The sequence below is a fragment of the Symphalangus syndactylus genome, chromosome 9 (genome assembly GCF_028878055.3).
Source record: "Symphalangus syndactylus isolate Jambi chromosome 9, NHGRI_mSymSyn1-v2.1_pri, whole genome shotgun sequence".
NCBI lineage: Eukaryota > Metazoa > Chordata > Mammalia > Primates > Hylobatidae > Symphalangus > Symphalangus syndactylus.
The window spans coordinates 63,090,050-63,116,869 of record NC_072431.2 but is presented as its reverse complement, the minus strand read 5'-3'; the positions used below and the strand labels follow the sequence as shown (position 1 = coordinate 63,116,869).

General features: G+C 54.4%; 1 protein-coding gene and 1 long non-coding RNA gene across 2 annotated transcripts in view; one reads left to right on the top strand and one right to left on the bottom strand.

Moving 5' to 3' along the window:
- ELN (elastin) overlaps nt 1–24,826 on the top strand; it is a 40,399-nt gene extending 15,573 nt beyond the window's left edge. The window contains 27 exon segments of the mRNA XM_055292849.2: nt 241–282; nt 1,592–1,663; nt 2,860–2,889; nt 3,368–3,439; nt 4,345–4,386; nt 4,812–4,871; nt 5,173–5,226; nt 8,372–8,455; nt 8,540–8,605; nt 9,358–9,474; nt 10,948–11,001; nt 12,488–12,634; nt 12,871–12,912; nt 13,585–13,671; nt 13,843–13,899; nt 16,207–16,344; nt 16,385–16,480; nt 16,672–16,868; nt 16,870–16,897; nt 17,383–17,421; nt 19,294–19,365; nt 19,451–19,510; nt 19,762–19,836; nt 21,658–21,696; nt 21,908–21,961; nt 22,701–22,745; nt 23,918–24,826. Of these exon segments, the coding sequence (XP_055148824.1) occupies nt 241–282; nt 1,592–1,663; nt 2,860–2,889; nt 3,368–3,439; nt 4,345–4,386; nt 4,812–4,871; nt 5,173–5,226; nt 8,372–8,455; nt 8,540–8,605; nt 9,358–9,474; nt 10,948–11,001; nt 12,488–12,634; nt 12,871–12,912; nt 13,585–13,671; nt 13,843–13,899; nt 16,207–16,344; nt 16,385–16,480; nt 16,672–16,868; nt 16,870–16,897; nt 17,383–17,421; nt 19,294–19,365; nt 19,451–19,510; nt 19,762–19,836; nt 21,658–21,696; nt 21,908–21,961; nt 22,701–22,745; nt 23,918–23,961 (1,913 nt within the window). The 3' untranslated portion in view covers nt 23,962–24,826.
- On the bottom strand, nt 7,915–18,500 carry LOC134731328 (uncharacterized). The gene is made up of 3 exons (XR_010113512.1): nt 18,324–18,500; nt 12,529–12,651; nt 7,915–8,141 (listed from the first exon to the last, which is right to left on the bottom strand). It is a non-coding gene; the product is annotated as an uncharacterized lncRNA (long non-coding RNA).
- Nucleotides 24,827–26,820: the final 1,994 nt, after the last annotated feature.

Genomic DNA, 26,820 nt, shown 5'->3' with positions numbered 1-26,820 from the left:
CCCAGCCATGTAAACAGGCTCCAGGAGACGGAGATAAATCCACACACCGAAGAGTTTGCAGATGACTTCCGAAACTCGTGGGAGGAGGGTTGTGGCCACCCCACATCTGTCCCTGGCTGCCCCTGTCGGGCACAGAGGCTGTGGGTTTGAGGGCCTTGGAGATGCCTGGGTGGGAAGGGCCGGGGAGGGGTCCCCGGAGGCTGAGCCGCTGCTCATAACTTTGCTTTCTTTTGGCCACAGGTGTGGGGCTGCCAGGTGTATACCCAGGTGGCGTGCTCCCAGGCGCAGGTGAGGGCAAGGAGGGAAACAGGGACTCTATAGGAAGAAAGCAGCCAGGACGCAGTGGCTCATGCCTGTAATCCCGTTGCTTTGGGAGACTGAGGCAGGAGGATGGCTTGATGCCAGGAGTTTGAGACCAGTTTGGGCAACATAGTAAGGCCCTCGTCTCTACAAAAAACTTTAGCCAGGCATGGTGGTGTGCACCTGTAGTCCCAGCTACTCGGGAGGCTGAGGTGGGAGGATTGCTTGAGCCCAGAAGGTCCAGGCTGCAGTGAGCTATGATGGTGCCACTGCACAGCAGCCTGGGTGACAGAGCAAGATCCTGTCTCAAAACAAATAAAAAGAAAAAGGAAAAGAAAAGCAGCCCCCTCAGCCTCCCTAGTACCCACCTCGCCTCCCCGAAAAGCAGAGGCCACCAGAAGCCCTGGGTCCTGACCTGAGCCATTTCTCCAAACTCCAAAGCTCAGGCTAACAACAGACATAAGGTCCCTGTCAGTCCGTTCATCCCCTAAAGGTCAATCAGCCTTCCTGCACCCCACCCAAGCCCTGATCCCAGGCACAGACCATCATCACAGCCCGAGGCGGGCTCCCGAGGACAGAGCCCAGTGTGACCAGCTATTTCCCAAAAGCTGTGAGTCACCAAGGGGCCACCCAATGAGTCTGCCCTGCAGGAGACCCTAAAGAGCTGCCCCTCACCCTCCTTTCCCCTGCCAGGGCCTGACCACCCCACCCAACATGTGACCTCCTGAATTCCCCCAAAAGCCCAGATTTAGGCTGTTTTGTGGGATTTGCTGACAGAGTGGCCCTTCCTCCCTCTCTCCCCTGCTATGCTGAAAGCCAAGGCTGCCCAGCCCCAGGAGAGACAGGAGAGGTGGAAGACGCTGGCATGGTCCCAGCTGTAGCTGGATGGCTGCTTTGGGGGCCTGGGTTATGAGCGAGAGCCCCAGAGAGCACGGGCCTCCCTGGTCTATGGGCGAGTGGCACCGCGCAGCAGCTGTCCCTCTCTTTACCTTTTCTGTGGAGGGTGGTCGAGACGGCTTTTGTGATTAACTCCAGCGTAGAGATGAGGCTGACTGAGGCACAAGCTCACATGGCTGGGAAATAGGATTAAAACTCAGATCTTCTGACCTTGAGCCAGACAGGGAAGGAAAGTCAGCACTAAACAGGTCCTTTCTCCACCCACCCCGTGAGCGGTGCCTGTCACTGACAGTCGGTCCCAAGGGAGGTCAGCTGGGGGACCCAAGGAGGGGAGGGGTTCCCAGCAGGGCCTGCAAGGCCTGCCTTCTACACTCACTGCTTTGTCCCCCGGCAGGAGCTCGGTTCCCCGGTGTGGGGGTGCTCCCTGGAGTTCCCACTGGAGCAGGAGTTAAGCCCAAGGCTCCAGGTATGCAGCTGTCTGGACAGAGGGCTGATGGCAGGGACTCTCCAACCACCTCTGGCCCCGGGTGTGAAATGGGGTGGGATCCTGGACTGGCTCAGGGCCCTCTGGGTGACACCTTTAATGTTCCAGCCCTGGGCAGCCTAATGCTGAAAAACCTCAGAGTGTGGCTGGGCACACTGGCTCACACCTGTAATCCCAGTATTTTGGGAGGGTGAGCTGGGAGGATCGCTTGAGCCCAGGAGTTAAAGACCAGCCTGGGCAACATAGCAAGACCTTATCTCTACAAAAACATGATTAAAAAATTAGCTGGACGTGGTCACACACACCTGTGGTCCCAACTACTCAGGAGGCTAAGACAGGAGGATCTCTTAAGCCCAGGAAATCAAGGTTGTCGTGAGCTATGATCACACCACTGCAATCCAGCCTGGGCAACAGAGAGAGACCCTGTTCCCCCACCACCAAAAAAAAAGAAAGAAAAGAAGGCCAGATGCAGTGGCTCATGCCTGTAATCCCAGCACTTTGGGAGGCCGAGGTGGGCGGATCACTTGAGGTCAGAAGTTGGAGAGCAGCCTGGCCAATATGGTGAAACCTCGTCACTACTAAAAATACAAAAATTAGCCAGGTGTGGTGGTGTGCACCTGTACTCCCAGCTACTTGGGAGGCTGAGGCAGGAGAATCGCTCGAACCTGGGAGGCGGAGGTTGCAGTGAGCCAAGATCATGCCACTGCACTCCAGCCTGGGCAACAGAGCAAGACTCCATCTCAAAAAAAAAAAAAAGACTGGGAGCGGTGGCTTACACCTGTAATCCCAGCATTTTTGGGAGGCCGAGGTGGGCGGATCACCTGCGGTCAGCCTGACCAACATGGTGAAGCCCTGTCTCTACTAATAATACAAAAATTAGCTGGGCGTGGTGGCCTGCACCTGTAATCCCAGCTACTTGGGAGGCTGAGGCAGGAGAATCGCTGGAACCTGGGAGGCAGAGGTTGCGGTGAGTTGAGATCACGCCATTGCACCCCAGCCTGGGCGACAAGAGCAAAACTCCATCTCCGAGAAAAGAAACCCCAGAGTTCATGTGAGGGCAGCATGCGATGACTGGTCTGGGAAGAACTGGCCATTCCTTGGGCCTCCTGGCCCCTTGGTGCTGTCTGGCCCGGTGTCCACAGTGCCAGGGCTGCAGTGACAGCTTTTTATCATTACAGGTGTAGGGGGAGCTTTTGCTGGAATCCCAGGTGAGGCAAGGCTGGTGGGAGAAGCAAGGTGGCCAGCCAAGCAGAGGCTCTTGCCTTGGGAGGGGTTGGGCACCCAAGATCTCATCCAAGCCTGCCCAATTTCCCCCATACCTGCAGCGCCAGGCCTTGCAGTGGCTGTAGCACAAAGTGGCACCCATGCCAGGCCTGCTCCCCCCACTGGCATAGCAGCCCAAAGTCCAAAGGATTCCAGAAAACCCTCCAGCCTGTGCCAAGGGCTGCAGGCCCGAACTGGGGCCCAGGCCCCAGGAGGGAGAGAATCCTGTAGCTTCCTGGAGGAAGTGGCCTGTCACTGGGAATTTCTCAACTGACCCAAGATGGAGATTCAGGGAGTCCCTTGAAGCAGGATGGTTTCTGGATGCTGTAGCAAGCTCCTTCTGTCTGAGCAGAAAGTGGAGTGGGTGGCGGAGGGTTTGGAAGGGGCTGCTGGGACCTGAACTTGCTCTCTTTATTCCCACAGGAGTTGGACCCTTTGTGGGACCGCAACCTGGAGTCCCACTGGGGTATCCCATCAAGGCCCCCAAGCTGCCCGGTAAGTTAGAGGGACAGTTCAAGATGCACCACTCGGCCGGGTGCGGTGGTTCACACCTGTAATGCCAGCGCTTTGGGAGGCTAAGGCGGGCAGATCACTTGAGGTCAGGAGTTCAAGACTAGCCTGGCCAACATGGCAAAACCCCGTCCCTACTAAAGATACAAAAATTTGCCAGGTGTGGTGGCATAGGCCTATAATCCCAGCTACTGGGGAGGCTGAGGCAGGAGAATCTCTTGAACCCGGAAGGCAGAGGTTGAAGTGAACTGAGATCGCTCCACTGCACTCCAGCCTGGGTAACAGAGTGAGACTCTCCTCCAAAAAAAGAAAAGAAGAAAAAAAAATGCACCACTCACTGCGCCTCCCTGCCCAGAAGTCAGCCTGGGTACAGGTGTCTCTGGTGGCAGGGAAGGGGTATTGAAGCCCCTGTATGGTCACCAGCCAAGGAGAGCATGGGAAAGTCATCTGCAGCTATTGGACTCACACACACATGCTCATGCACAGAGACTCATAGTCCCAATCTGAAGCTATTATGCTGATGGAAAGGAACACAGTTCATTGGAAAGATCCCTCTAACATCCACCCACTCGTGCTCCCGCCCCTACCTCTGCAATCAGCTTAGACAATAAGATGCTTTCCACTGAGGAGGGGGCGTAAGGAAAATACTCAGACTCCAGGGCCATGATGGAGCTTGAATTTGTAGGGGGATGAGTGTTCCATGGGCCTCGGGGGCAGAGGTGTCCTCTCCCTCCTCCACCCAGTGCCTTTGCTCTCCTGGGAGCAGCTCAGGACCCTGATGTGGGAGGTCTCAAGCCTCAGCACCTGTGGGGGCAGATCTGTCCACCCAGGTTGGTGGGAGCCCAGCAAGGCATGGGGCAGCCCCTGAGTTTGCTCTGTCCTCTCTCCAGGTGGCTATGGACTGCCCTACACCACAGGGAAACTGCCCTATGGTGAGTGAGACCCTTCTAGACTGTGGGCTTCCAGCTCTTTCCCTCTCCAGGGTCCTAGCAAGGGTGCTGTGCTTCCAGCCCTGGGCCAGGAGAGCACCTCGCTGGGGCAGGATTGAGGTCTTGGAGTGGAAATCTCAGAAGGAAAGGGCATGGAATTTGGACTCAGCATGGGTCTCCATCCCTGCCCTCCCACCTATCAATAATGAGACCTTAAGTGAGCTGTGTTGCTTCTTTGAGCCTCTGTGTTCTCATCTGTAAAATGGACATAACAATTCCATACATGTGTTTGTGTTTATTTTCACTCTGGCTGGGGGTGACAGGTGCAGACTCAGGACAGCTTGGGCCCCGAGGGCAGAGCAGGGGGAGGGGGAGGGCAGCAGTGGTGATGTCTGCACAGATGACCATCAAGCCTCTCTGTTTTGCAGGCTATGGGCCCGGAGGAGTGGCTGGTGCAGCGGGCAAGGCTGGTTACCCAACAGGGACAGGTAAGGAAAGCCTCACGTCACTTCCAGCCGAGGGAGCACTGATCTTCCAGGCTCCAGAGCCCTGGGGTGGGTGAGGTTCTCTCCTGAAAGCGGCAGCCCACCCTGCATCCAGACCCTGGTCCAAACCTGGAGCAGGATCCTGGGGGAGGAGTGGGGCAGCTCTGTCAGCCTCTGCCTGCTCTGATGCTCCCATGTATACGCACATGTCAGTGGATTGGCTCTCTCAGGGCTGGGAACAAGTGGGCTCTGGAGATACAGGAGCACTGTTTCAAGGTCTCTCCCCTCTGCTTCCTTCCCCCAGGGGTTGGCCCCCAGGCAGCAGCAGCAGCGGCAGCTAAAGCGGCAGCAAAGCTCGGTGAGTGCCCCTGGAGTCCCCACCTGGTGGCCTCCAGCCCCCTAGCCTCTCCATTCCCATTACTATTGAGAGCCTGCCTCCAAAGTGGCCCCTACTTACCCCCATTTACTCAAAATTTTCAACACCACCCATCTACCTATCCCTCCCTCCAACCATTCTTCCATGCATCCATGCATCCATTCATCCTTCCATCAATCTATTACTTTCTCCATCCCTCCCTCCATCCATTCCCATTCCTCCATGCATCCATCTATCCATCCATCCATTCGTCTACTCATCTACCCATCCATGCATCCATCCACTCATCCATCCATTCATTCATCCATCCATCTCTCCCTCCATCCATTAATCCATCCATCCATTCATCCATTCATCCATCCATCCATCCGTCCATCCATCCATTCCTCCATGCATCCATCTATCCATCCATCCACTCATCTATCCATTCATCTACTTATTTACACATCCATGCATCCATCCATCCATCCACTCATCCATCCATCCATTCATCCATCCATCTATCTATCCATCCATCCATCCATCCATCCATCCATTTCTCCATGGATCCATCTATCCATCCATCTGTCCACACATCCATCCATCCATTTATCCATCCACCCACTCATCCATCTATCCATTCATCCACCCATCCATCACTACCTCCCTCCATGCATCCATCCTCCATTCCTCCATGCATCCATCTATTCATCCATCCATCCACTTATCCATCCATTGATCCATCCATCAATCCCTCCCTCCATCCATTCTTCCATCCATCCATCCACGCATCCATCCATTCCTCCATGCATCCATCTATCCATGCACCCATCCATCCATCCCCTCATCCATCCATCCATTTATCCATCCATCACTCCCTCGCTCCATTCATCTATCCACCATCTATCCATCTATTCCCCCATACACCCATTCATCCATCTAACCATTCTCCATGCATACATCTATCCCTCCATCCATTCCTCCAGGCACCCATCCATCCATTTCTCCATGCATGCATCCATCCTTCCATCCATCCATCCATCCATCCACCATCTATTCCGCCATGCATCCATTCATCCATCCATTCCTCCATGCGTCTATCCTTCCATCCATCCATCCACCCATCAATTCTTCCCTCCATCCATTCTTCCCTCTATCCATCCACTCATCCATCCCTCCATGCATCCATTCCTCCATGCATCCATCTATCCATCCGTCCATCCATCCATCCACTAATCCATCCATCCATTTACCCATCCATCAACTCATCCATCCATCCATCCATCCATCAATCCATCCATCCATCACTCCCTCCATCGGTTCTTCCATCCATCCATCCATCTGCCCATTCTTCCATGCATCCCTCCATCCATTCCTCCATGCACCCATCCATCCATTTCTCCATGCATGTATCCATCCTTCCATCCATTCATCCATGCATCCATCCACCCATCCATCCGTTTCTCCATGCATCCTTCCATCCATCCATCCACTCATCCATCCATCCATTTACCCATCCATCCACTCATCCATCTATCCATCCATCCATCCATCCACCCATCAATTCTTCCCTCCATCCATTCTTCCCTCTATCCATCCACTCATCCATCCATTCTTCCCTCTATCCATCCACTCATCCATCCATTCCTCCATGCATCCATTCCTCCATGCATCCATTCCTCCATGCATCCATCTATCCATCCATCCATTCATCCATCCACTCATCCATCCATCCACTCATCCATCCATCCATTTACCCATCCATCCACTCATCCATCCATCCATCCATCCATCCATCCATCCATCCATCACTCCCTCCATCGATTCTTCCATCCATCCATCCATCTGCCCATTCTTCCATGCATCTCTCCATCCATTCCTCCATGCACCCATCCATCCATTTCTCCATGCATGCATCCATCCATCCATCCATCTATCCATCCATCCATCCATTCATCCATTCCTCCATGCATCCATCCACCCATCCATCCATTCACCCATGCATTCATTCATTCATTCATTCATTCCTCCATGCATTCATCCATGCCTCCTTCCTTCCCTCCCTCACTGCCTCCTCCCACCCATCCACCTCCTCCCACCCATCCATATCAGAGATCAGGGACAAACAAGAGTTCTCGTAGAGAATACAGCCACTGTTGTGGGAGTCAAGAAATGGGAGGCATTTTTTTCTACCTGAGGAAAGTTAAAAAGGCTTCCCAGAGAAAGTGACATGTGATTCAGGCCTGAAAAATAAAGATGGAGCTTACCATGTGGTTAAAACAGGAAAGAGGAGGCCAAGCAGAGGGAATGGGTACCACGATGGTTAGAAAGATAATTTTAGGTGGTGCATATATAAGCATTTAAAATATTTAATAGTTATGTATCAATTTAATGTGTACTATAAAAATGTTAACTCATTGCTCAGGCCAGTGAGCTCTTGGCTAGCATGACTGCAGATGGAACGTGGTATTCCTGTGCCCGTGCAGTGGGTGGAGTGGGCATCTGTCCCCTGCCCCAGGTAGTGCCCACTTCAGGGTCAGACCACTAGAGCTGAAGTCCTCCTTCATCCTCAGCCCCAGGGAAGCCCTTTCCTTATCTCCCCACCAGCCCGAGAGAGCAAGAATGTGGGGAGAAGCCTGGAGCTGGGCCTCCCAGTGGAGGCCCCGCAGGCCCCCCTCCCAGCACCCGAGGCTCCTTGGCCCCAGCGGCTGGTGGGGACGGCTGGAATGTGGGAGCGGGAGAGCAGGGCTGTGAGGGGCTGCCAGAGCCAAGCAGCCAGGCGCTTGGATTACAAACTTGGCTGCATCTTCGGAACACAGGGAGAGGAAGTCTTGAACATTCCTGCAGGGGCCCCTCTGGCCCAGGGAGCGGCCACTTGTGGTTTCTCAGTATGTGGCAGTGATTAGAATGGGATTTGTCTGAAAACATACAAGTCCCTTAATGAGCGTGTTGAAATGGACACTTTGGGGGAGAGTCAAGGAACAGTGGAGTGGGGTGGGGGCCTCCCCAGACAGGCCCATCTGGAGACACCCGGGCCCCGTTCCTGGATAAGATCACACTGGTGAAAACGCCGGCATCTAAGTGGCCATCCTGCCTGTCCTCAGGAGGGCCCTTGGGAAACTACATTGCACTGTCCCCATCTCAACAGGTGCCGGAGGAGTCCTCCCTGGTGTTGGAGGGGCCGGTGTTCCTGGTGTGCCTGGGGCAATTCCTGGAATCGGAGGCATCGCAGGTAACATCTGTCCCAGCAGGGGGCGGGTGTGTCCTTGAGATGGCCACAGGGCAAGGACCTCACGCTCTGTGGCTGTGTTTTCAGGCGTTGGGACTCCAGCTGCAGCTGCAGCAGCAGCTGCAGCAGCCGCCGCTAAGGCAGCCAAGTATGGTGAGTGCCTCCCCGGGTGGCAAGCCCACGGCTCAGGCCCCTGCATAGACCTCGGAGACCCTAGCCCTAAAGCCAGATGGACTTGGCCTTTGTCCCTTCCCAAATATGCATTGTTCATGCCTCCTTACCTTTGCTCCTTCTGATCACTCTACCTGAGATGCCATCTCTATTGTTTTGCCCTGATTAACTCAGCAGAGGGAGAGGACCCTGCAGAGAGGACCTGGCTCCTCCCACTCCATCCCCGCCAGGGCCAGCCCACAGGTGTCTGCTGCATCAACTAAATGGGTGCCCAGTGGCGAGAATTCTGACTGTGCTTTAGAAATAGATCACATTCGAGCTATGCACAGTGGCTCACGCCTGTAATCCCAACAGTTTGGGAGGCTGAAACCAGGAGTTTGAGACCAGCCTGAGCAACATACTGAGACCCCAACTTTCCAAAAATTATTTAAAAATTATCTAGGCATGGTGGCACATGCCTGTGGTCCCAGCCACCTGCAAGGCTGAGGTGGGAGGATTGCTTGAGCCTAGTAGTTCAAGGCTGCAGTGAGCTATGATCATGCCACTGCACTCCAACCTGGGTAAGTGAGAATTTGGTTCAAAAAAAAATGATGAGTAGGATCCATGCAGAGGAAATGTCAAGCCACCTGCATTCCTGCACTCGGGACCAACTGTCACTTCCATACTCTACTAACCACCCTTCGAGCCCTCTGAGGTTCCCATAGGTTAGGAGAACAATGCTTTTTCTTCCACAGGAGCTGCTGCAGGCTTAGTGCCTGGTGTCCCAGGAGCTGGCGTTCCAGGTGTTGGTGTCCCAGGAGCTGGCATTCCAGTTGTCCCAGGTGCTGGGATCCCTGGTGTTGGGATCCCAGGTGCTGGGATCCCAGGTGTTGGGGTTCCAGGTGAGCTGGGCTGTGTGTGTGTGTGTGTGTGTGTGTGTGTGTGTGTGTGTGTGTATATAAGAGAGAAATACTGAGACTATTGCCAAAATTTTTGCATTCTCTCTAACACCGTAACAATCTGCCCATACCCTTGACCACGTCTCATCCCCTCATCTTCTCTTCCTTGGGCTATACCAATCTCCTAATTAGCTTCTAATCAGTATCATATTTTCCAATTGGCCTTCTGGCTATCAGTGTTCTCTGGGGGGCAGGAACCATGTCTTTTTCAACTCCATGTTCCTAGCCCTTAGCTGAGTAGGTGTTCAGTTTATGGTGGATAAAACGGTAAGTGGGTGGATAGATGGATAAGTGGATAAATGGGTGGGTGGATGGATGAATGGGTGGGTGGATGGATGGATGGGTGGATGGATGGATGGATGGATGGGTGGATGGATGGATGGGTGGATGGGTGGGTGGGTGGGTGGGTGGGTGGGTGGGTGGGTGGGTGGATGGGTGGATGGATGGATGGATGGATGAATGGATAAGTGGATGGATGAATGGGTGGCTAGATGGGTAGGTGAGTGGATGTGTGGGTGGATGGGTGGGTAATGGATAGATGAGTGGATGGATGGGGGCGTGGATGGATGGGAGGATGGATAGAAGAATGAATGAATGGGTAGATGGATGGGGGATGGATGGATGGGAGGCTGGATGAAAGAACGGGTGGATGAATGAGCACATGGTTGGAGGGGCAGATGAATAGATGGGTGGGTGGAACAGTGGGCAGGCAAATGCAAAATGGATGGTTGGCTAGATGGTTAGATGAATGGATAGATAGGCAGATAGGATAAGTTGGCAGATAGATGAGTGGACAGAGAGTTAGGTGGTTGAGTGGGTGGATTGAGATCCAAGGATAGACAGACAAATGGACAGTCGGGAGCAGTGGCTCATGCCTATAATCTCAGCACTTTGGGAGGCCAAGGTGGGCGGATCACCTGAGGTAAGGAGTTCGAGACCAACCTGGCCAATATGGTGAAACCCCATCTCCACTAAAAATGGAAAAAAATTAGCCAGGCATGGTGGTGGGTGCCTGTAATCCCAGCTACTCGGGAGGATAAGGCAGGAGAAGTGCTTGAACCGGGGAGGTGGAGATTGCAGTGAGCTGAGATCGCACTATTGCACTCCAGCCTGGGCAACAAGATTGAGACTCCATCTCAAAAAAAAAAAAAAAAAAAAAAGATGGACAGATATAGAGGTGGGTCATTGGGTAGATGGATGATGGGGGTGGCTGGGTATACAGATGGGCAGGTGGGTGGACATCAGTGCATAAATGGATGTGTAGCCAACTCTATGTTGGCGTGAAAGGAGATGGCCCAACACACAGATGAGTAGACAGAGGGGTACATACTACACAGCTCTCCTCCAATCTCTCCTGAGCATTTGTGTCCCTCTTGGTCTCTCCAGGTGTTGTGTCACCAGAAGCAGCTGCTAAGGCAGCTGCAAAGGCAGCCAAATACGGTGAGTGCTATGCTGACAGCTCTGCCCCACCCTGTCCTGGCCTTTACTTGCCAGAACTAAAGGACTCTCCTCTACTTGCCCAGAGAAGGGAAGTGACTTGCCCAGGGTCACCGAGCAAGTCACCAGCAGGCCTCAGGACAATGTCTCCCCCATTTGTCTCCCACCACAGGGCCATGGGGCTGAGTGGTGGGGAAGTCCCAGGATGGCATTCCCAGTGGGGACAGTGACCCTGACCCTCCCTACTCTGGCCAAGGCCCTCTCAGAGGAGCCCAAAACTGCCTGGGGATGTGGATTCTGCCAACAGTCTCTCTGCATCCAACAAAGGGGGTCTTCCCGAAGTGCTCAGAGAGGAGAGGGGCCGGAGGAGGACTGAAGAGTGTCAGTAAAGGCTTCATGGTGGGGCTGGGTGCGGTGGCTCACACCTGTAATCCCAGCATTTTGGGAGACCAAGGTAGGAGGATTGCTTGAGGCCAGGAATTAGAGACCAGCATGGACAAAATAGCAAGACCCTGTCTCTACATAAAATGTAAAAATTAGCTGGGCATAGTGGCATGCGCCTGTTTGTTCCAGCTACTTGGGAGGTCGAGGCAGGAGGATTGCTTGACGCCAGGAGTTTGAGACCAGCCTGGGCAACATAGCAAGACCCCATCTCTACAAAAAATAAAAAATAAATGAAAAATTTTAAATTTTTTTTCTTTTTCTTTTTTTCTGAGATAGAGTCTCACTCTGTCGCCCAGGCTGGAGTGCAGTGGCATGATTTTGGCTCACTGCAATCTCTGCCTCCCAGGTTCAAGCAATTCTCATGCATCAGCCTCCCAAGAAGCTGGGATTACAGACATGCACCACCATGCCTGGCTAATTTTTGTATTTTCAGTAGAGACGGGGTTTTGCCTTGTTGGCCAGGCTGGTCTCGAACTCCTGGCCTCAAATAATCCACCTGCCTCGGCCTCCCAAAGTGCTAGGATTATGGGCATGAGCCACTGCACCTGGCCAAAAAAAAAAAAATTTTTTTTTTTTTTGAGATGGAGTCTCGCTCTGTCACCCAGGCTGGCGTGCAGTGGCGTGATCTCCACTCACTGCAAGCTCCGCCTTCTGGGTTCAAGTGATTCTCCTGCCTCAGCCTCCCATGTAACTGGGATTACAGGTGCCCGCCACCACGCCCGGCTAATTTTGTATTTTTAGTAGAGATGGGGTTTCACCATATTGGCCAGGCTGGTCTCAAACTCCTGACCTCAGGTGATCCACCTGCCTCAGCCTCCCAAAGTGCTAGGATTACAGGCATGAGCCACTGCGCCCGGCCCCACATTTTTTTTTAAAGGCTTCATGGTGGAGGCTGCTGGGGACCCAGGCATCCCAGTTTTCTGTCTTTTATGGACAAGGCCTGGGGGAAATTTACATCCTCTTTCCCAATCCGTCAGCATCCCTCAGAGCCCGCCCAGCCTCTCTCACTGAGCTTGTTTTCTACTTGGCTCCCTTCCCTCTGCAGGGGCCAGGGCCGGAGTCGGAGTTGGAGGCATTCCTACTTACGGGGTTGGAGCTGGGGCCTTTCCGGGCTTTGGTGTCGGAGTCGGAGGTATCCCCGGAGTTGCAGGTGTCCCCGGAGTCGGAGCTGTTCCAGGAGCTGCCATTTCCCGTGAGCCTTAGTCACATCTGGGGAAATGGGTTGAGAAGCGATGGGGGCTTCTTGTCTGCTCGGCTCTGCAGGGGCAGTGGGGACTGTAGATCGGGCTTGAATGTGCTCAGGGAAGAGTTGGGGGAGAAGAAGGGAAGTCATATCCATGCCTTACAGGGCAGAAGAGCTTTAAACACGGCTTGGAGGAGACCCAGGCAAGGCTTCTGAGGGTCTCTTTCTTTCTCGTTTCCTTGTAGCCGAAGCTCAGGCAGCAGCTGCCGCCAAGGCTGCCAAGTACGGTATGTGCCCCTGCCCTGCGTGTCCCCAAGCCCTGCTCTCCCCCGGGGCTCAGGGTCCAACCTCAGGGCAAACTGGCTCCCAGGCCTCCAGGACTGAAATGGCCTGGACCAAGGTCACGAGGCCCCTGCCCCATCTTCCAAAGCCACACTCCACTCTTACTGTCCTTTTCAGATGCCCCCTGTTAGGACTGTTGGTGACCTGCTCATCACCCCACCTCCCAACCCCCACCCCCAGAATTGAAGGTGCCTGGCCGGGTTGGGTGGCTGACGCCTATAATCCTAGCACTTTGGGAGGCCGAGGCAGGTGGATCCCTTGAGGCCAGGAGTTCGAGACCAGCCTGGCCAACATGGTAAAACGCTGTCTCTACTAAAAATACAAAAATTAGCTGGGCATGGTGGCGGGCACCTATAGTCCCAGCTACTTGGGAGGCTGAGGCAGGAGAATGACTTGAACCCAGGAGGTAGAGGCTGCAGTGAGCAGAGATTACACCATTGCACTCCAGCCTGGGTGACAGAGCAAGACTCCGACTCTAAAAATAAAAAAATAAAAATAAAAAGAATTGAAGGTGCCAGGAAGCCATTCTCTTCTTCCCCCGATTCTCCCACCCACCCTTGCTCCCCCAAAAAGTGAGCACTGGGAGGGGTGAGGCTGAAAGTTCTCCACTCCCCCAGGTGCTGCAGGAGCAGGAGTGCTGGGTGGGCTGGTGCCAGGTGCCCCAGGTGTAGTCCCAGGTGTGCCGGGCATAGGAGGAGTGCCAGGTGAGCTGTGTCTCCAGCCCAGAGATGGGTTTGGTTTGTCTCATGGAAGGGTCCCTGGAGTTGACCAAGGTCGACTGCACCATTTTACAAACGGGAAGACTGAGCCTAGGGATGGGAAGCAGGGAGGGGTGCGAAAGACCACTCCCTCACCCCTTCTCTTCACACCTCCAGGAGTGGGGGCCCCAGCAGCTGCAGCTGCTAAAGCAGCCGCCAAAGCCGCCCAGTTTGGTAAGTCCCCTTCACCCCCGCCATCGGCTCACGGAGAACTTCTTTCTCCTGTGCCCTGCTCTGGGGTCTGACTGCCCAGCTCCCTGTTCCTTTCCACCCCACTTAAGCTGTCACGTTCTGGAGTGGGCTCTCCTTAGACCTTTTGGCCCACTTATGAATGACCTCTAGGAGTGTGGGTGACGTTTCTGATTAGGGAAGCAGGGTGAGCAGTGTGAGCCTCCCTGTTCCTAAAGCCCCTGGTGCCTCCCAGGCTATTGGGGACCTGACCTCATGCTGAGCTCCAGCTGCCCTTGAGGGACTCCAGTTCTCCTCCTTCTCCTTCTCTTTCTCCTTCTCCTTCTTCTTGTGCTCCTCTTCCTTCTTCTTCTTCTTCTTTCTTCTCCTCCTCCTTCTCCTTCTCCCTCCTCCTCCTCCTTCTCCTTCTCCTTCTTCTTCTCCTTCCTCTTCTTCTTTCTTCTTCTCCTCCTGCTTCTTTTCCTTCTCCTCCCTCCTCCTCCTTCTTCTTCTCCTCCTCCTTCTCCTCCCTCCTCCTCCTTCTTCTCCTCCTCCTTCTTCTCCTCCTCCTGCTTCTCCTTTCTTCTCCTTCTTCTTTCTTCTTCCTCCTCTTTTTCTCCTTCTTCTCTCTTCTTCCTTCCCCTTCTTCTTACTTCCTCCTCCTCTTCTTCTTCTTCTTCTTCCTCTTCATCTGCTCCTTCTTCTTCTTTCTCCTCCTTCTTCTCTTCTCCTTCTTCTTTCTTCTCCTCCTTTTCCTCCTTCTTCTTTCTTCTCCTTCTCCTTCCTTTTTCTTGAGATAGGGTCTAGTTCTGTCACCCAGGATGGGGTACAGTGCCACAATCATAGCTCACTGCAGCCTCAACCTCCCAGGCTCAAGCAATCTACCTGCCTCTGCCTCCCAAGTAGCTGAGACCACAGGTGACCACCACCATGCCTGGCTAATTTTTTAATTTTTTTGTAGTGACAGCGATCTCACTGTGTTGCTCAGGCTGGTCTCAAACTCCTGGGCTAAAGCGATCCTCCCGCCTCTGCCTCCCAAAGTCCTGGGATTACAGGCGTGAGCCACCACACCCGGCCTGCCGTACTTCTTGTTCTCCATCTCTTGCTACATTTGAGGGCCACCCTGGCAGCCCCAGGTGCCCACACTTTTCTGAACATGGCAAATTGTGGCAGCACCAATTGTAGAGCTCAACTGTTATGTCAAGCCCTGGGCATGGGGTCTGTAGGCCTTGGCCCTAGGGACCTGTGGGCTGAAAGGTCCAGATCAGAATCTCTAGGACTGAATAGGCCAGAGAGCATTTCAACTGCAGGTCTGCTGAGCCCCAAATTTTCACACAGCAATCTTTATTATTTATTTATTTGAGACAGGTTCTCACATTGTCGCCCAGGCTGGAGTGCAGTGATGCCGTCATAGCTCACTGCAGGCCTCAAACTCCTGGCTTAAGTGATTCTTCCCCTTTAGTATCCCTAGTAGCTGGGGCTACAGGCACATGCCACCATGCCCAGTTTAAAAAAAAAAAAAAAAAATTTGTATGCGATCCTCCCACGCTGGCCTCTCAAAGTGCTGGGATGACAGGCATGAGCCAACGTGCCTGGCCTACAAACAATCTTATAGAGTTGATTTTATTTTTCCCATTTTACAGATGTGGAAACTAAGGTTCCCGGAGCTTAAGTAACTTGCCTACAGTTGCACAGCTAAGCAGTGGCTGAGCTGAGATTTGAACCCAAAGCCTTTCTGTCTTACGAAGCCCCTTATATAATGTAAATCTGCCTCCATCAGCCTCAAATCTCCAAGGGGTCCTTGTCACTGAAAAGGTTAAGAACTCCTGGCCAGATGCAGCAGCTCACAACTATAATCCCAGAACTTTGGGAGGCCGAGTCGGGTGGATCACCCGAGGTCAGGAGTTCGAGACCAGCCTGGCCAACATGGTGAAACCCTGTCTCTACTAAAAATACAAAAAATTAGCCAGGCATGGTGGTGCACACCTGTAGTCCCAGCTACTCAGGAGGCTGAGGCAGGAGACTCGCTTGAGCTCGGGAGGTGGTGGTTGCAGTGAGCCGAGATCACGCCATTGCACTCCAGTCTGGGCGATAGAGTGAGACTCTGTCTCCAAAAAAACAAAGTTATGAACTCCTGAGCCTGCACACACTTCATGTTAGGGATGAGGAAGCTGAGGCCCAGCAAGGGAAAGTAACTGATCCAGGATCACACAGCAAATCTCTGCCAGGGCCGAGGCTCCAGCCCTCTTTCCATAAGCATCTGTCCTCTTTGATCGGGCCTTGGTTAATGATCAGCTCTTCTCAATCTTGCAGGGTTAGTTCCTGGTGTCGGCGTGGCTCCTGGTGTCGGCGTGGCTCCTGGTGTCGGCGTGGCTCCTGGAGTCGGCGTGGCTCCTGGAGTTGGTGTGGCTCCTGGAGTTGGTGTGGCTCCTGGCGTTGGCATTGGCCCTGGTAAGTTTCATGACTCAATGAGCCTGAGGGGCCCCCGAAGCCTCCATGGGCCCTGCCTCCATCTCTAATCCCCTCTCTCTCCCTCCCCCAGCTGCAGCAAAATCCGCCGCCAAGGCGGCTGCCAAAGCCCAGCTCCGTGAGTGCCTCGCCCACCTTTCTCTCCTCTCCCCAAAGATCCCAGAGCTGGTTAGGGGCAACGGCCAGGGAGGAGGCCGCTGCTTGGATCTGGGCCCCTTCCTTTGGGACTAGGCTCAGCTCCCTGGGCACGACACCTCCTTAGGGGCATGCTCCCTGCCTGCTGTCGCCACCACTGCCCTCTGTCTGCAGGAGCTGCAGCTGGGCTTGGTGCTGGCGTCCCTGGACTTGGAGTTGGCGTTGGCGTCCCTGGACTTGGAGTTGGCGTTGGCGTCCCTGGACTTGGAGTTGGTGCTGGTGTTCCTGGCTTCGGGGCAGGTGCAGATGAGGGGATTAGGCGGAGCCTGTCCCCTGAGCTCAGGGAAGGGGATCCCTCCTCCTCCCAGCACCCTCCCCAGCACCCCCTCACCATCCAGGGGTGCACAGTAAAATCCTTGTTAGGTTCTCCTAAGCATCTGGGGAGGAGGGCAGACCAGGCCAAGGGACCCCAGGCTGCCCAATTGTAGAGTATCTGCCTCCTCAGTAGAGGGGTGGCAGGGCTCCAGACTGAGAAAAACCCTGCCCTCCACCCAGGGAAGGAGCAGGTAGATCAGCCTGGCTCCTCTTCAGCAGTGCTCTGTGGCCAGAGGACCACTAGGAACTCCAATTCTTCACCGGCTGGTTACTGAGCCCCGCTCTGTGCCCAGCCTCAGGCAGGCCATGCTAGGCCTGGGGAGAGAAGGAGGGGGCAGACGGAAGGCGGAGGCACTGTTCAGCCCTAAAGCTCTGTGCCTGTACAGCTTCAGGGCTTTGAGGAAGCAACAGAGGCCAAGGAAGTCAGGGGGGGCTCCCTAGAGGAGGCGGCAGAACTCCCAGGCACAGAGCTCTGCTCCTGACCACCCCCCAACTTTTCTTTCTCCCCAGTACCTGGAGCCCTGGCTGCCGCTAAAGCAGCCAAATATGGTGAGTGCACCCCACAACCACGTGTGGCTCCCTTGCCACCACACCATCCCTGACAGCACAGGACTGGGGTGGTCACAACAGAAAAAGGCAGTTTCGGCCAGGCGCGGTGGCTCACGCCTGTAATTCCAGCACTTTGGGAGGCCGAGGCGGGCAGATCACCTGAGGTCAGGAGTTCCAGACCAGCCTGACCAATATGGTGAAACCCCATCTCTACTAAAAACACAAAAATTAGCCAGCCATGGTGGTGGGCGCCTATAATCCCAGCTACTCAGGAGGCTGAGGCAGGAGAATCGCTTGAACCCAGGAGATGGAGGCTGCAGTGAGCCGAGATCACGCCACTGCACTCCAGCCTGGACGACAGAGCGAGACTGTGTCTCAAAAAAAAAAAAAGAAAAGAAAAAGAAAAAGGCAGTTTCTAGGACACATTTATGACAGTTTAAAAACCTGACCCCTGCCCACTAAATGCTTATGGTGACTTCAACCCCTGTGACCACCAAAAACACCCTTGAAATCCCAGTTGCCCCCCAGGAGGCAATTCCACCGTCTCTAAGCTTGCTCTGACCCTGACAGTTTCATGGTCCCTGCATCCAAGAAGGGACTGGGCCTGCTGTGGGTATGAGGAGTTTGGGCAGTCTCTGCCTCCACCCCAGCTCTCTGGCCCGAGCAGAGGAGCTGGTATTCCTCATCTGGGCACCCCCAGCCCCCGCCCACCTTCCTGTCCTGCCAGCAGGACTGCTCCCGCCACAAGCCAGCCCAGAGGACGTGGCAGTCCCACAGCCTCTGCACTTGGCGCTCTGGCAGCCCTGCCTGGCCAGACCCACGCTGTCTGTAGCCCCTGCATTCCTGGCCTCCTGTGAGCAGAGTTGGGGGGAGGTGGAAGACTCCCGCAGGGATCCACCAACCAGCTGGGCAGGTCCACTTGGGGCCAGTTTCGACCTCGGAAAAATCCTGGCTTCCTCAGCGCCGACCCCCAGCGGCCCTGGCCTCCTCCCCTGCTCACTGCTGACTGCTTGGCAGGCCTGAGTCAACAGACATTGCCTGGGAAACAGAGTGACGTCACGTGGTGGAGCCGCGAAGGGCGCAGGCTCCCTAGCCACTTCCCGTCCCTGAAGCCCTGAGGCACACTGCTTAACCTCTGCTCTGCCTCAGCGTTCTCATCTGCAAAATGGAAATGACAATAGTGCCTACCTTTCCTGCTGCAATGAGTAAAAAATGGACTGCTAAGTGTGAAGCACTCAGAATGTTAAGTGCCTGCTGTAGGTACTATTGCCGTTGTTTGTTTGTTTGTTTTGACAGAGTCTTGCTCTGTCGCCCAGGCTGGAATGCAGTGGTACGATCTTGGCTCACTGCAGCCTCCATCTCCCGAGTTCAAGTGATTCTCCTGCCTCAGCCTTCCAAGTAGCTGAGATTACAGGCGCCCGCCACCACGCCTGGCTAATTTTTGTATTTTTAGTAGAGACAGAGTTTCACCGTGTTGGCCAGGCTGGTCTCAAACTCCTGACCTCAGGTGATCCACTAGCCTCAGCCTCCCAAAGTGCTGGGATTACAAGCGTGAGCCACCGCACCGGCCTACAAAAGAACTTTTAAGGCCAGGCACAGTGGCTCACACCTTCAGGAGGCTAAGGCAGGAGGATCGCATGAGCCCAGGAGTTGGAGGCTGCAGTGAACTATGATTGTACCACTGCACTCCAGCCAGGGTGACAAAGCAAAACCCCATCTCAAAATGAAACAAAACAAGGACTGGACTTCCTGTCCACTGCTCCTCCACTGTGTCACATGGCGCCTGCCACCTGTCTGCTTGCCTTGTGTCCCTGGGGCAGGGAGACCCATCGTTCAGAAATGGAACACTCATTTTCCCTCCTCTCCCTGCAGGAGCAGTAGGGCCTGGGGTCCTTGGAGGGGTCGGGGCCCTCGGTGGAGTAGGCATCCCAGGCGGTGTGGTGGGTGAGTTGAAAGCCCAGGAGGGGCGGGGTGGGGAGGGAATCTAACCAGTACAGAGTCCCTCCCTGAACTCGGTCTGTGTTCCCAGGAGCCGTACCCGCTGTCCCTGCTGCCGCAGCCAAAGCTGCTGCCAAAGCCGCCCAGTTTGGTGAGCACTGGGTGGAGGTGGGAGCTGCCACCAGGCCCCCAGGCCCCTGGGGTGTGGGAGGAGCTTCTGACCAGGCACTGTAGACTCAGACTCCCTGCCCCAGACACCTCCTGGCCCCACTGTGCCATTAAAGGCCGGGGGAGAGCTCAGGCTCCACCTAGGTCCCTAGAGGACACCTCCACCCTCCACAGGCTGAGGCTTCAGTCCCTCCTTTCTGACCAGCGGAGTCTAATGCTCAGCTGTCTCCACAGGCCTAGGGGGCGCCGCTGGGCTCGGAGGACTCGGAGTCGGAGGGCTTGGAGTCCCAGGTGTTGGGGTCCTTGGAGGTGAGAGTTGTTCTGAAATCAGTGAGTGTGTGGGGTGTGTGTATGCGAGACAGAGATGGAGACAGAGACAGAGACTTTCTTTCCCACCCCTGCCACGTCTTTGCTCAAGATGTCCTCTTGGCCAGGTGCAGTGGCTCATGCCTGCAATCCCAGCACTCTAGTAGGCCAAGGTGGGCGGATCACTTGAGGTCAGGAGTTTGAGACCAGCCTGGGTGACATGGGCTCCAGCAACTCCAGCAATGTCTCTACTAAAAATATAAAAATTGGCCGGGCGCAGTGGCTCACGCCTGTGATCCCAGTACTTTGGGAGGCCGAGGCGGGCAGATCACGAGGTCAGGAGATCAAGACCATCCTGGCTAACACAGTGAAACCCCGTCTCTACTAAAAAATACAAAAAATTAGCCGGGCGTGGTGGTGGGCACCTGTAGTCCCAGCTACTCGGGAGGCTGAGGCAGGAGAATGGCGTGAACCCGGAAGGCGGAGCTTGCAGTGAGCCGAGATTGCGTCACTGCACTCCAGCCTGGGCAACAGAGCGAGACTCTGTCTCAAAAAAACAAACAAACAAAATATATATATATATATATAAATTAGCTGGGCATGGTGGCACATGCCTGTAATCCCAGCTACTCAGGAGCCTGAGACAGGAGAATCGCTTGAACCCAGGAGGCAGAAGTTGCAGTGAGCCAAGATCACGCCGCTGCACTCCAGCCTGGGCAACAGAGCAAGACCTCATCCCAAAACAAAATAAAAACAAGAAATGTGGCAAACGGGAGCTGGGGCTATCCGTTGCCGCCAGGGTCCCAGTCCTCCTCCTCTCTTCTCTCTTTCAACCCACCTGACCACTGCGGTGGGAGTAAATTAGGAGAATGATGGTTATGCCAATTGTCCAAGAAAGAAATCAAAGCTTGGAGAGAAATTGCTTTCCCTAAGTCTCCACCATCGTGGCCGACCTTGTGTGGCCGTTTCCCCCTTTCTTGGGCTATCATTGTGTCTCTCCCTGTAAACCAGCCTGCATAGCTCTTCCTGTGAGTGCCACAAGACCGGACACACAGTAGGAGCTTAACAATTAAGACTTTTGGGGCATGGTGGTTCATGCCTGTAATCCCAACACTTTGGGAGGCTTAGGTAGGTGGATTGCTTGAGGCCAGGAGTTCAAGACCAGCCTGGACAACGTAGCAAGACCCCCACCACCACCATCTCTACGAAATATTTAAAAATTAGCTGGGCGTGGTGTGTGCTTGTAGTTTCAGCTACTTGGGAGGCTGAGGCAGGAAGATCACTTGAACCCGGGAGTTAAGGGCTGCAGTGAGCTATGATCGAGCCACTGCATTCCAGCCTGGGCAACAGAGCAAGACACTGGATAGATGAAAGAGAGATGGGGGGATAGACACTGGGAGGATGAGTCCATAGGCAGACGGTAAAGGGTGAGTAGGTCAGAAGACAGGGCTCAGACAGGCACAGTGGCTCACACCTGTAATGTCAGCACTTTGGGAGGCCGAGGCAGGTGGATCACCTGAGGTCAGGAGTTCGAGACCAGCCTGGCCAACATGGTCAAACCTGTCTCTACTAAAAATACAAAAATTAGCCAGGCGTGGTGGTGGGTGCCTATAATCTCAGCTGCTCAGGAGGCTGAGGCAGGAGAACCGCTTGAACCCAGGAGATGGAGGTTGCAGTGAGCCGGGATCACGCCACTGCACTCCAGCCCAGGCGAAAGAGTGAGACTCTGCCTCAAAAAAAAAAAAAAAAAAAAAAGGAGACAGGAGACAGGGCCTGACAGGTGGCAGTGGCATTCCTGAGCCGTCATGTGCCTCATCTCCCCAGGTATATCTCCAGCTGCAGCCGCTAAAGCAGCTAAATATGGTGAGTTCCCCTCTGATGCCTTCCTGCCAGTGGCCTGCACCCACTGCCATGCCCATCACCACCCTCCCCCAGCCCAGCTCAGGCCTCCCTCTGGCTCCCCCTACCCCTGAAGATCTTGTCTAGGACATTCCTTACCCCAGAACCCAGCAGGGATATCAGGGCCTCTTCCAGATGGGGGTGCCTTATCCTGACCCCACCTGCCTCTTCTCAGGTGCTGCTGGCCTTGGAGGTGTCCTAGGGGGTGCCGGGCAGTTCCCACTTGGAGGTAGGGGCGGCCAGCTCTGCTATGTAGTCCTCAGCTCTGTCCGGATCTAGAGGGGGCCTGTCTGTCTAGCAGTGGGGACTCCCAGAGCCCATGTCCACACAAGGACAGGAGACTGGGGCTGGCGAGGGCACTTTAGGATCGCAGATGTACTGGGCAAACAGGCAAGCTATAAGGTTGGGGACAGTGCCAGGCTGAGCTCAGGGTTGAGGCCATGAGGTGCCACACCTGGTTGCTAGGTGGGGGCATGTTGTGTTGAGAAAGCCACTCTGGCTATAGTGGGGGGGGATTGGCTGGGCGTGGTGGCTCACGCCTGTAATCCCAGCACTTTGGGAGGCCTAGGTGGGCAGATCACTTGAGGTCAGGAGTTCGAGACCAGTCTGGTCAACATGGTGAAACTCAGTCTCTACTAAAAAAAAAATGCAAAAATTAGCCAAACGTGGTGGACACCTGTAATCCTAGCTACTCAGGAGGCTGAGGCTGGAGAATCACTGGAGCCTGGGAAGCGGAGGTTGCAGTGAGCCAAGCTTGCACCACTGCACTCCAGCCTGGGCGACACAGCAAGACCCCATCTCAAAAAAAATAATAATAAAATAAAATATAAAAAATTATATAGTGGGGGGGATGGAGAGGAGGTGATCCCAGGCAGAGGGTCTTGGGTGAGCCAGTGCAGGCAGAAAGTGATGAGGCTGGAGTCAGTTTCCACCCCTACCAACCCACCAACCTGAAATCTCTCCTGCAGGAGTGGCAGCAAGACCTGGCTTCGGATTGTCTCCCATTTTCCCAGGTATGCCAGGCTCCCTGCCCCTGGGCCCTGCCCTGGAGCGCCAGCCACCTCCTCCCTCCTCTCCTGTGTCATCTCCTGCTTAGAAGGGCTGAGCCAGCACCCAGGGGTGGACCCCACAGCCTCAGGTCACACGAGGCTGGACCCCGAGCTGAACATAGAGCCTCCTCTCCTTCTTGCTGACCTCTTACAAACACAGGGAACGTTCGCTTTTTAAAAACACATTTCATGGCCAGGTGTGATGGCTCACACCTGTAATCCCAGCACTTTGGGAGGCCGAGGAGGGCAGATCACCTGAGGTCAGGAGTTCGAGACCAGCCTGGCCAACATGGTGAAACCCCGTCTCTATTAAAAGTACAAAAATTAGTCGAGCTGAGACTGCACCACTGCCCTCCAGCCTGGGTGACGACAGAGCAAGATGATTGCGTCTCAGAAAAACACCAAACAAACAAACAAAAAAATCTTCAGAGGCGGATGTCTGTTCCTGCCTTACTCTCTGCTCACTGCCACCAGGTGGCGGTAAGGAGCCATATCAGGCTCAAGCAGGGGTCGGAACTACTCCAGGCCGCGCTACTAGACAATGGTGCCTTACCTAACACAGACTGATGCCTTGAAACAGGGTTCACCCATCAGACTATTCCCAGGAGTGGGTAGGAATCCTGGGTTTGAGTCCCAGCTCAGACACTATGTGGATAAGACCCTCTCTCCCTCTACTGGGCCTTGATTTACTTATCTGATGCCCTCTCAGATGTATGGGTCCACCCCACTCCCTGAGAGGGCCATCTCCTGCAGACACTGACTCTCCCTTCATCCCATGTTCCTTGATGGAGCTGCTCTTAGCCTTTCCCCGAAAGGCTTCTTGGAGCAGTGGAGCCAGGAGCCAGTACCAGGCCCCGTCCTTCCCATGACCTGGGAAGGGTCAGTACCAGGCCCCATGACCTGCCCCCTTTTCTGCGAGCGTTGGTTTCATCCAAGTAATATCTTGGGGGCTTCTCCCACCCCATCTGTCCAGTGGAAGTTGATGGCATGGATCAGGTCTGAGTTTGGCCTGGGGCCGCGACTTGGCTTCTCGTGGCTTCTTGGAGCCTCCATTCAAGTGGGTCAGAGCAGGCGGGGATTAGAGCTGAAACTGACAGGGGCCGGACTCACAGTGATGTGCACCTCCTCCCATCCAGGTGGGGCCTGCCTGGGAAAAGCTTGTGGCCGGAAGAGAAAATGAGCTTCCTAGGACCCCTGACTCACGACCTCATCAACGTTGGTGCTACTGCTTGGTGGAGAATGTAAACCCTTTGTAACCCCATCCCATGCCCCTCCGACTCCCCACCCCAGGAGGGAACAGGCAGGCCGGGCGGCCTTGCAGATCCACAGGGCAAGGAAACAAGAGGGGAGCGGCCAAGTGCCCCGACCAGGAGGCCCCCTACTTCAGAGGCAAGGGCTGTGTGGTCCTGGCCCCCCACCCTATCCCTTCCCACCTAGGAGCTCCCCCTCCACACAGCCTCCATCTCCAGGGGAACTTGGTGCTACACGCTGGTGCTCTTATCTTCCTGGGGGGAGGGAGGAGGGAAGGGTGGCCCCTCGGGGAACCCCCTCCCTGGGCTCCTCTAAAGATGGTGCAGACACTTCCTGGGCAGTCCCAGCTCCCCCTGCCCACCAGGACCCACCCTTGGCTGCCATCCAGTTGGTACCCAAGCACCTGAAGCCTCAAAGCTGGATTCGCTCATAGCATCCCTCTTCTCCTGGGTCCACTTGGCCGTTTCCTCCCCGCCAATCGCTGTTCCCCACATCTGGGGCGCCTTTGGTTTGGAAAACCACCCCACACTGGGAATAGCCACCTTGCTCTTGTAGAATCCATCTGCCCATCCGTCCATTCATCCATCCGTCCGTCCATCCATGTCCCCAGTTGACCGCCCGCCACCACTAGCTGGCTGGATGCACCCACCATCAACCTGGTTGACCTGTCATGGCAGCCTGTGCCCTGCCTTCACCCCCATCCTACACTCCCCCAGGGTGTGCGGGGCTGTGCAGACTGGGGTGCCAGGCATCTCCTCCCCACCCGGGGTGTCCCCACATGCAGTACTGTATACCCCCCCATCCCTCCCTTGGTCAACTGAACTTCAGAGCAGTTCCCGTTCCTGCCCCGCCCATCTTTTTGTGTCTCGCTGTGATAGATCAATAAATATTTTATTTTTTGTCCTGGATATTTGGGGATTATTTTTGATTGTTGATATTCTCTTTTGGTTTTATTTTTGTGGTTCATTGAAAAAAAGAGAGAATTTTTTTTTTCTGATCGGGGAGCTGTATCCCCAGTAGAAAAATCATTTTAATCACTCTGATATAACTCTGGATGAAACACACCTTTTTTTTTTTTAATAAGAAAAGAGAATTAACTGCTTCAGAAATGACTAATAAATGAAAAACCTTTAAAGGAAACTGTGTCTTAGCTTTCTTCGTATGATTTAATTTGCCTTCAACTTGCTGGCCTGGATGGGGATCAGGGCTCTGCTTCAGGGAACCTCCACCACCCACAGTGTATTTGAGAGGTTGCCAACCAAAAGCCCCTGCTGCCGGCTTCTGGGGCATCGATCTTTCTCCAAGTTTGGCTTGTTCTTTAACGATGAGGCCAGGAGTCTGAGACCCACCTGGACAACATAGCTGTCCAGTGAAGAATCACTTTGTACCCCATAGCTACAAAAAAAAAAAAATTACCCAAGATTGGTGGTGGTGCATGCCTGTGGTCCCAGCTACTCAGGAGGCTGAGGTGGGAGGATCGTTTGAGCCCGGGAGTTCGAGGCTGCAGTGAGCTATGATTGCACCACTGCACTCCAGCCTGGGTGAGACAGCAAGATCCTGTCTCAAAAGAGAGAGAGAGAGAAACAGAAAGAGACAGAGAGGAAAGATGGCTGACCTAAGAAAATGCAGAAGACAGTCAAGGGTAACCATTTTCCTCTGAAACAGTCCCCTCTGAGGAAGACCCACTCTCATGTGTGGCCCATGTAAGGCCATTTGGCTTGAGAAGTGTAAGAAGTGACAACCAGCAGCAGGTTCAGCTTCACCCTTACTCAGATGCACCCATTCCCATTCTGGCCCTTCCTCCTCCCCTTGAGGCCAGAAATCCATGGGGCCCAGGAATGTGTTCACCTGCAGCCCACATCCCTACCTCTAGACCATGCTCTGGATACCAGATACTGGAATTCCCTTCCCCAACCACCAAGCCCACTTCCAGGGCTCAGTCGGCCTCAGGCCTGTGCCGTCCTCCTGAGAGTGGGCTCCGTGCTGAGTGTGCACACCTCTAAGCCAGAAACGTGGCAACAGAGCTGTTCGTGGGGAGTGTGGATGGGGCTCACTGTGCAGACTGGAGCATATGTGGGTTTGCACACAAGGATCCTTGCGATCCCAGAAGGAGCTGGGAGGGAAAGAGAAAGCTGGTGGAGAGTATGCTCAGGGAGAGCTTCCCAGAAGACAGTAAAGGGCAGAAAACATTTTACCAGGCAAAGAATAGAACAGAGAGGAGGGTCAGGCTTTTCAGGCAGAGGACAGGACAACTAGAAAGTCTGGTAGGAGAGGGCAGCACTGAGGACTTATGGAGGATGGATTAGGAGGGGGGTGAGTGGTGTGGTTCAAGGAGATGCACAAGAGGGTTGCTGTAATAGTCCAGGGAGGGGTGACAGAGCCTGCCCTAGAATGGTGGCAAAGGAGATCCATCCATCCATCCACCCATCCACCCATGCATCTGTCCACCTGTCCACCCATCCACTCTTCCATCCATCCAGTCATCCATCCATCCACCCATCCATCTACCCAGCCACCCACCCATCCATTCATACACTCATCCACCCATCCATCTACCCATCTACCAATCCATCCATCCATCCATCCATCCATCCATCCATCCATCCATCCACCCATCCACCCATCCACCCATCTGTCCATCCATGCACTCATCCACCCATCCACTCTTCCATCCATCCACTCATCCATCCATCCACCCATCCATCTACCCAGCCACCCACCCATCCATTCATACACTCATCCACCCATCCATCTACCCATCTACCAATCCATCCATCCATCCATCCAT